At 38.9% G+C, this 8,230-nt stretch overlaps 3 protein-coding genes and 1 non-coding gene across 6 annotated transcripts in view; 2 read left to right on the top strand and 2 right to left on the bottom strand.

The window, feature by feature from the left end:
- Window positions 1-2,818, bottom strand: part of LOC122092757 (methionine--tRNA ligase, chloroplastic/mitochondrial) — a 16,172-nt gene extending 13,354 nt beyond the window's left edge. The window contains exons 1-3 of the mRNA XM_042663033.1: window positions 2,378-2,818; window positions 1,959-2,102; window positions 1,722-1,871 (exon numbers count right to left, since the gene is read on the bottom strand). Coding sequence (XP_042518967.1) covers window positions 1,722-1,871; window positions 1,959-2,102; window positions 2,378-2,680 — 597 coding nt within the window. The 5' untranslated portion in view covers window positions 2,681-2,818. The remainder of the gene's footprint in view (window positions 1-1,721; window positions 1,872-1,958; window positions 2,103-2,377) is intronic.
- Window positions 2,819-3,992: 1,174 nt separating this feature from the next.
- Window positions 3,993-5,511, bottom strand: LOC122092656. Of its 2 annotated transcripts, XM_042662884.1 has the most exons (4): window positions 5,238-5,511; window positions 5,088-5,136; window positions 4,875-4,944; window positions 3,993-4,252 (listed from the first exon to the last, which is right to left on the bottom strand). In XM_042662884.1, the coding sequence occupies exons 1-3, from the start codon at window positions 5,356-5,358 to the stop codon at window positions 4,923-4,925; spliced, it is 192 nt and encodes a 63-aa protein (XP_042518818.1). In that variant the 5' UTR covers window positions 5,359-5,511; the 3' UTR covers window positions 3,993-4,252; window positions 4,875-4,922. The 2 variants fall into 2 exon arrangements, with proteins under 2 accessions (XP_042518818.1, XP_042518819.1); XM_042662885.1 differs by lacking the exon at window positions 4,875-4,944 and having other exon boundaries at window positions 5,238-5,509.
- On the top strand, window positions 4,368-4,441 carry TRNAV-AAC. The gene has a single exon. It is a non-coding gene; the product is annotated as a tRNA-Val (tRNA).
- Window positions 5,512-5,658: 147 nt separating the features above from the next.
- Window positions 5,659-7,989, top strand: LOC122094376. Of its 2 annotated transcripts, none has more exons than XM_042665152.1 (6): window positions 5,659-5,814; window positions 6,486-6,824; window positions 6,912-6,946; window positions 7,088-7,135; window positions 7,586-7,718; window positions 7,801-7,989. In XM_042665152.1, the coding sequence occupies exons 1-6, from the start codon at window positions 5,691-5,693 to the stop codon at window positions 7,815-7,817; spliced, it is 696 nt and encodes a 231-aa protein (XP_042521086.1). In that variant the 5' UTR covers window positions 5,659-5,690; the 3' UTR covers window positions 7,818-7,989. The 2 variants fall into 2 exon arrangements, with proteins under 2 accessions (XP_042521086.1, XP_042521085.1); XM_042665151.1 differs by having other exon boundaries at window positions 7,082-7,135.
- Window positions 7,990-8,230: the final 241 nt, after the last annotated feature.

Genomic DNA, 8,230 nt, shown 5'->3' with positions numbered 1-8,230 from the left:
GGGGAAGCAGGGGTCGCGGTTGTCGGACACTGTGGCGGTTAGGCATTACGTCCGGCGAGTCATGTAGGACAGTCGGCAACCCCGGTGGTACATTCAAGAGGGCCAATCGTACTGCTTTTAAATTGCTGGAGTCAGCACCTTTATTTCAGTTATTTACATTTCTGTTGAGAGCCGGTGGACGGCATTGTCTTTACTTTTCCGAGTACTCACGGTGGGACTTCTCCAACAGCCCTATGGGCGTATCGCGGGAGGGAGTTCGCGGCTCGTACCCGGAGTATACGCGCACTGTGGTTGTAGTAGCACTTAAACCATGGACTTAGTAATGTTGCTTAGGTGGATGTGAATTAAAATGAATAGCATGGCATGTAGTGCATATGATGTGTTGTGATGTGTGGACTGTTGTGTGTGGTCCACCTCTCTACTTACTGGGCTAGTGAGCTCATTCCACGTGTACACCCCTTTTTAGATGATTTTACAGGTCAAACATCTGAGGAGCATGGGGTGGGTCCCACAGTCGAGTTTCCTGAAGAGGACTGGTGGACCCCTGAGGAGTTTGAGCACGGCGTAGACTGCTCGTGTGAGAGTTGTGCTGCGGGACAGCAGTTCTGAGGCCGAGCTGAGCTCCACCCTGGAGGCCGTGCTGAGCTCCACTTCCGAGGCCGAGCTGAGCTCTTCTACATGATGCCGAGCTGGGCACAACCCCTGATGCCGAGCTGAGCTCCAGCCTTGAAACCGAGCCGAGCTGTGTACTCTTATGATTTTTTATGATTTCCTGTATATACTTGATATTTGAATTTTATTCTTCTTGTGTATATATCATGCCTTCGGGCCCAAATGTATATATATTTATTGTATCACAATTCGGGTATCAAGTATATGAGACTTATTCACAGGTAAAACTTAGTCTTCCGCTGATCTGATGAACTTGTGTTAGTGAATGTATGCTGTGGTGGAATACAGTATCTGATGATCCTGGCAGGTTGGGTTAACCGGTGTTAACTCGGTCACCGCTCCGGTTCAGTGTGAACGGGGTGTGACAGCCTACCTTCAGCATATTGATACATATGGTACAAATGTAGGGAAAAGACCCAATAATTGATTGGTTTCCACCAGGGAACAATGCTCCCACCAAATATAGGATAATAGCCTCCCCATGCATAATATTCTTAACAAAGGCCATAAACCTATAAGGCACAGTATGCACTCAAAAGAAATCAATTACATGACAGACTATACCTCTCATGGTTCTAAAAAACGGAACAGAACGATCAGTGTCGGCCGGATCAGAACGTTATCAGCCTTGACCGATCCCCAATCCTGGCCTTTCCGACCTCGTTCCACATGTATGGTTCAAGGGTAAAATCGTAATAAAATTTTATTTGAGAAAAAAATGATAGATCTGTCCAATATGGTCCGATACACAATCCATTCCAGAATGGTATCGGCCTTGATCGATCCCATGACCATTCCCTAGTGTTAGAACCTTACTACCTCTACAAAAGTAACTACGATGAACATCACATTTTGTTGGGTCAAAATTTTTTCGCAAATGAATTGCTGGTTAGTTGAATGGTGAGTCTCATCCTGACATGTGCTTGGGTGCATTTGGCAAAGCCTCTGCATGTGTCTACCTATGAGTTCTTACACTTCATACATGACACATATTGGTAAAATAGTTGGCGAACCAACAAAAAAATTCTAAGATCAAAGCCGGGTACCACCTTATACTCCTCACAGTTGATGCAATAAAGGCCTTCATAATCAGCCCGGTAGATGTCACCATTTGCAAGAACTCTCGAGTAAAATTCCTTCACAATTGTTTCATGAGTTGGATCGGTTGTTCGAATAAACTTGTCATAAGAAATATCTAGCTGCAATTATCAGAAGGAAAAAAAATATGACCACTGTTGTGAAGTGTGATAGAAAAAAAAAAGCTGACCAAGTAGTAGAGAAAATACATCTTTCCAGAGCATCTTGTAAGCATGTGAGACAACATTACAGTGCTCTCTTGGGCTGGAACCATGGGCAGCAGCAGCAGAAGCAATTTTCTCCCCATGCTCGTCTGTGCCTGTGACAAATATAACTTTCTTCCCCAACAGCCTCTGATAAATTTGAAAGAACAATAAATCAATCAAAGATTCAAAGCTAATGAAGAACACTTCAACATCACGGAGTAAATGTAGAAATTAAAAAACTGCGGATCACCAATATTACTAATTTACTACATTCGTTTTCTATTAATTAGCAAAATAACCACATATTCAAACAAAAATAAGAAATAACTATGAATTATATAAATTTGGTGAAAGAATTAGGGCTGGAAGAAGGAATACCAAGGCAAGTGATTCATTCCAAGCAAGGGAGATGAAGGGGTTACCTGAAATCGAGCAATGACATCGGCGGCAATGGTAGTATAAGCGCTTCCCATGTGAGGAGGAGCATTTACATAATAAAGAGGCGTTGTGAGAACGAAAGGCTCCGCAGATGTGGATTGTTCTTGGTGGCTCTGGAGTTGGCTTCTGCAACTGTAAAGCATAGCTGATTTCAACGACAGCAGAGAAAATGGGTTCTGACGAAAATGGAATCGGTCCTTAACATGTTTGCTTCTGGAACTCAATGAAGATAAAGGAGAGAAGAACCAGGTGCCGTTTTGTGACGATACCAATACTCTCCCGACCATTCCTTCTGTTGCCTCTCTCTCCCTCTCTCTCTCTCTCTATGTGACTGCGAGATAAGATGAATAGCAAGCAATTGCGAGACCAGCTTATCGCTTGCCCAGCCTCTGCAGGCATACACCAACGCAAGATAGATGGACGGAGGTCGAAATTATTCTCAGGTCTTTTAATATGAACAGTAGATATGGTATAAAATTAATCTAAACCGTTCAATGAATGTCCATCGAAAATCCCACATGGCCTATAGCACTTAATTCGTATCAGAATAAAAGGTTCGAAACGTGGCCGATCAAGTGGCACTTCAGTGGTTCAGTTACTGGATTAAGTGGCATCCGCTCTTGCAATTGAAAAAGAAGACGTTGGCGGACAACGTCTACAGCTAACAGATCGCCCCACCCCAATGAAAGGTTAAAATCCCCCCCCCCCCCCTTTTGTTTTTTTTGGGTGACTTCTATTGATGTTATTATTCACATGAACAGTTATTGTACATCTCTGATTCATGAATTTCGAATCTATTAAATAGAAAAAATTAATTTTAAATCTATGGATCAATAACGTTTTCGTACGTGAACCTCATCTGCTCTCTTTGTTCATGTCCCCACTGATTTTGTGCTACTTCTGTACACTCTCACATATTCTATGCTAATGTTGATGTTGATGCAAAAGCCACATGGCCTTTCAAGAACTCTCCTCCATATGTTGAATGGCTGAGATTTAATATAGTTAAATCAACAAATAAAAATGATCCAGGTCATGCGAAAGTTATGAATTTGGATCAGGTTCATGTATAAGAATAATTTCAAATGTCATTGATCCATAGATTTGAAATCTCTAAACCGAGAGAGAGAAAATAAATTCCAAATCCATGTACCAGAACCTGATCCAATCTCCAAAGTTATTCATAATTTCATAAGCATGCACCGCTCTACCAAATAACCAAAAGCACGTACCACGACATTATTGCCACTTCTTATTTGAATATGTGGTTTATGTGAGAGAGCACAACCCAACACCCAAGCACATTGGTGTGAAAATGACTGATCCAACCCATGGAGTAAAAAATGATTATCTAGTTTGTGATTTCTGATGCATTCCCATTGGTCCCTCTGCATGAATAAAAATCACTTATCCACAAGAAACAACTTATCTTAATTGAAATATTATTGTTTGAGGTTTTTGGTTTTCAAATTTCACTAAATTAACATAAAATAAAACACTGCTTTGCCTTTTTGTTGATGAATTTTGGAAGAAAAAAAAAAAATTCTTGACAAGAAAACCTTGTTTGTCTAACATTCCCACACCTAGACACAAATTGTGTGCAAAAATACTAAGGCACGCAAGGGCAATTGAATCTTTTAACACCCAACAATGTTTTGAGGTTTAAAACCTACATGAATCCATGGCCAAATGATGGGTCCCATGATAAAATTCTATAAAGTCCCAAACCAGCCTTTACTTACATGTTTCCAGAATCAAGAAAGTTCATTTGATCCAAAAAAAAAAAAAAGAGTAAACAGCCAAATCTCCCATCCCATGCAAAATAGCTACCAGGCAACCACATCAGTTCAGGATTTCACCTACAAAAGGCAAAACCATCAAACTAGTAAGTTAAATCCCAATGTGCATGGAAATCTTATGGCATGTATCATAAAATTAGAAAAATACTTAAATAATTAGAAAATAGACGACTAAGGTTTCGTGGTGTAGTTGGTTATCACGTCAGTCTAACACACTGAAGGTCTCCGGTTCGAACCCGGGCGAAGCCAATACATTTATAATGTTAATAAGGGTTTTTTATTTTTTTTAGAGCTTAGTGTCTTATCTCACCTTCATCTTTTTTTTTTTTTTTTTTTTTTCTTTTCTTCACTCTAGTCATTGATCCTACTGCTTGATGTCCTACATGATAATGAATCAACCAGGTTCAATGGGACCAACCAGAAGCCTCAGCAGATTCAACACTAAAGAGCACTAAGGAGCCCTCCCCAGGGTGTTGGGTTTCAATGAGACAATGCATACTAACCAAAGCATGTTGTATCCAAATCGAAGCCATCACAGAGTATTAATGTATGTAAGCACTGCTGGATTTATTTTTCTGTCAAAAGTTCTAAATATTTCTTATGCCGATGATGGGTGTGGATGCGAGTTTAACATATAAATGGAAGTTGTTTTATCTTCAAAGCATATAAACACATGGCTAACCTGGTATCCACAATTAGGGGCATTTAGATAGAATCATTTTGATACAACTCAGACTCCAATTTGGTTTGCTCTGGTTCAAGAAGATGATGAATTAATTACTATGGTGCTGCAATGTCATCCGGTCCAAATAAATATCGATAAAATAGTAATACCAAACACAATTTAGGGTTCTACGATTGAAATTAATGGAATTAGACCAATCCAGAGACTTACTTCTTCTTTTTGTGCCTCTGAACAAAAGGCGACTTCTTGGCATCCTCCTCTGTGAAACGATTTCGATGAGTAAGAACATCAAGGCAGGAATCATAAACTTCAAATAAACCAACAAAAAAAGTGAACAAAAGTAGAAAATGAAGTAAATACCTGTGAGACTAAGAGTATATACAATGATGATTGTGCCGGTGATGGCAAATCCGACAATAAATGGCCAGTTCCGTTTCCACTCTCGCCTGAAAAACACAGGCCATGGATCGAATTTCCTCATCTCTGTCACAGTCTTTTACCTCTCTCGCTCTCGCTTCCGCTTCCTACTCCTCCTGCGTGGTTCTCTGCTCTTCATCAATGGTGAGTGAGTGACAAGTGTATTCAGTAGCGGCGCAAATGTCCACTCTACTTGCGCACTTGTCAGCTTGTAACTTATATTTGCATAAAGAGATCAACTCGGTTGAACCGGACAAAATTCAAATGATTCATCTAAGAAGACACATTAAAGTATTAAACTATGGTTTAAGTGGCAAATGTTTCCCTCCTTTTCTCCCTTTTGATATTTATAAGGTTTTTCAAATTTGGTTGTGGGATACTGTTAGGGTTTGATTAATGGCGAAAAGAAGAGCTAAGAGAAAAGTTGTTAAAGCATCTGCAACACAAGCCAGCAATTCAAATGATGATCATCAAAAGACACAAATCGAGAAGCAACAACTCGCATTAAGCGATCATGAAGGTGAAGCTTCACCTCTTTTTCTTCAATGAACTTTCCTATTCTCTCTTCCTTAATTGGATTTTCTCGAATTAGGTTGTGTTCCATGAATTTTGTGGGTTTTTAATGTACGAGGAACGTTAACAAATGAAATCCAGGCGTTAACTCTTGTATGAACTATGAACATTGTTTTAATTTGTCGGCGCTTGGTTCCATGTCTGAATAATCTGGAAATGGTGATTGCGTCCCTGTAAATTATAGTCTACCAGATCCAATTTTATCCCTGTTGGATGTTCAAACAAGTTGAAGATCAATGGATCATAATACAAACTACTCGATAAGTATTTTTTGTCACAAAAGCATTTCAGATTAAAGTTTTAACTAATCCATGAATTGGAAGGGCTTAAAAACCATTTGAAATAGTGAACAAATCGTCACAGAACTCGAATCCACCTTCATACTGAAATGTGCAGAGTTTTGAATTTTGATACAGTTGATCTCAATCTGCACTGACTGTTGAGATATGAGGTTTTTCTTCCAGATGAGCTCATAAACAAATGTGATCTACAATTTTGAAAATTTTCTTATTGGTGTAGTCGCATGATTCCAAAGTTTGAATTCTAGCACATTGCAAGTATTTTTTCAAATGATTTCTACTGCTATTAATTTGCTGAATACTCTTATTTGCTTGCCAGTTGAATGCCAAATTGCTCCTATTAGGGCAATTCGTGATATGGAAACAGATCGTCTTCTAACTAGGTTGCGATTACTTCGATCAAATCTCAGTGAGGAACAGCTGAAAACCCCTATTCTACAATTTCTCAAAGAAAACTTACCGAACCTGTCAGTGGTAAGAGATGAAAGGAACAGACGATTTGAATTGGAATGGGAGAATAAAGACGCAAATTTGTCCATGAGCCATGCTGACGAAAGGAATATACATCCATCTCTTTTACAATTGATGTCAATAGCTTATCCTGATTGTGCTACTGAAATTCCAAATTTCAGTGGCTTTGAGCACTTAAGTAATGCTGGTACGTATACCACAAAGACAGATTCATAGAGGTTTTGAATTTCTCTGTAATTATATCTTCACAGGAGTTATTTTTGATTACCTGTAGTGAAAAGGAATTTCTTCAGAGTTGCAAACCTGCAGGTACCAGACTTTTGTGTGTCCACTCACTTATACTATGCTACTGTTGTTATCATGAAACTTCTTATCAGTATTTCTCTTTCCTCATCCTTTTGAGCTTCTCCTGTTTTGAAATATTTGTTTTTCCTGGATTTGAAGGAACAGGCACAAACTCAGTTGCTTCAATTACCAGATGCCTTCCCTAATCCTGAGGTTTGTAGCTTCTTGACTATTCTGCATGATTTCTCTGCGTATGGATCAGTGATTGCCAATTCAAGAGGTGTTGCACAACTTCTGTGCTAATAGACCCTTTAGATTGAAGAACAAGCTATCACATGGAAACTGGATCAAATAAATATTCAGTTTGGGGATGAAAGAAACTATGCAACTATACAAGTACATATAGAAAGAATAGAAACTAGAAGACAGATTAACAGTCCACCCAATGAATTTGTTAGGATTTGTTCAACATAGCATTTGTTTCTCCTGCATGATACCGTTGGCTCATGAAAGCCCTAATTCCTTTGTGGGTTTTAATTTTTGAGCTGGTGGTACTTGCTTTTCCAGAAATTTTATTTGGATGGATGCCAATAATGTATGGTTTCTCTGTTTCTGTACCATTCAAGGTGTCTGAAATGGCTTACTTCAAATATGTCATAACAGATGAATGCAGAGAGTTCGTCCATTGGCATGAAACTCAAAACTCCAAGGCTCCCAAAGCATGGTGAGATGCTCGTTTCTGTCCATGGCTCCCCCCTTGGAGTTTACAACGAAGATAACATGGAAGCAATACATGGTACCATCTTCTTCTAGTTAATTTCACATGATTCTTTAAAAACTTTGCCATGTTTAAATTTTCGATTGGTAATAACCTGCAGAATCAGAAGAAGGTTAACTGGTCTGGAGCTGTTTTAGTTGATGGCTTTAACTCAAACATTGCTTGTCATCTTAAAGTTGGTGTTGAAGCTACCAATGTAAATTTGTATATTTTCACGTATTGCTGACCATATACTGTCATGAAAACAGTCACATATATTCTACATATCAAATTGATATTTTCTTGTGCATCTAAAGAAGAAAATTTTGTGATTTTCTCTTATCCTTCTTTTTGTTTTAGTTATACTTGATCGCGGAATCAAAGCTTTCTTGTCTTACCTTTTGGGGAGGTCCGTTTGATTTTTAAAAACTGCTCAGCAACATTCGGACAGGTGGGTAATGTTGGGGTAATGAAATACCGCATTTAGAAGCCTATTTACTCCAAAATTTAGACAGAAATGAAATTGTGATGCTGAGATCTTGGGTAGAAAC

This window comes from Macadamia integrifolia, chromosome 11 (genome assembly GCF_013358625.1).
Source record: "Macadamia integrifolia cultivar HAES 741 chromosome 11, SCU_Mint_v3, whole genome shotgun sequence".
NCBI lineage: Eukaryota > Viridiplantae > Streptophyta > Magnoliopsida > Proteales > Proteaceae > Macadamia > Macadamia integrifolia.
This window is presented reverse-complemented; position numbering and strand designations above follow the sequence as displayed.

Bases quoted from the DNA above. Each gene is read 5' to 3' on its own strand.
- LOC122092656 (XM_042662884.1), bottom strand. From the start codon at position 5,358: ATGAGGAAATTCGATCCATGGCCTGTGTTTTTCAGGCGAGAGTGGAAA. The intron at 5,137-5,237 runs GTATTTACTTCA...ATCGTTTCACAG, and splicing joins ATATACTCTTAGTCTCACAG to AGGAGGATGCCAAGAAGTCG. The intron at 4,945-5,087 runs GTAAGTCTCTGG...TTCTTGAACCAG, and splicing joins CAGAGGCACAAAAAGAAGAA to AGCAAACCAAATTGGAGTCT.
- LOC122094376 (XM_042665151.1), top strand. From the start codon at position 5,691: ATGGCGAAAAGAAGAGCTAAGAGAAAAGTTGTTAAAGCATCTGCAACA. The intron at 5,815-6,485 runs GTGAAGCTTCAC...TTTGCTTGCCAG, and splicing joins CGCATTAAGCGATCATGAAG to TTGAATGCCAAATTGCTCCT. The intron at 7,136-7,585 runs GTTTGTAGCTTC...ATGTCATAACAG, and splicing joins ATGCCTTCCCTAATCCTGAG to ATGAATGCAGAGAGTTCGTC.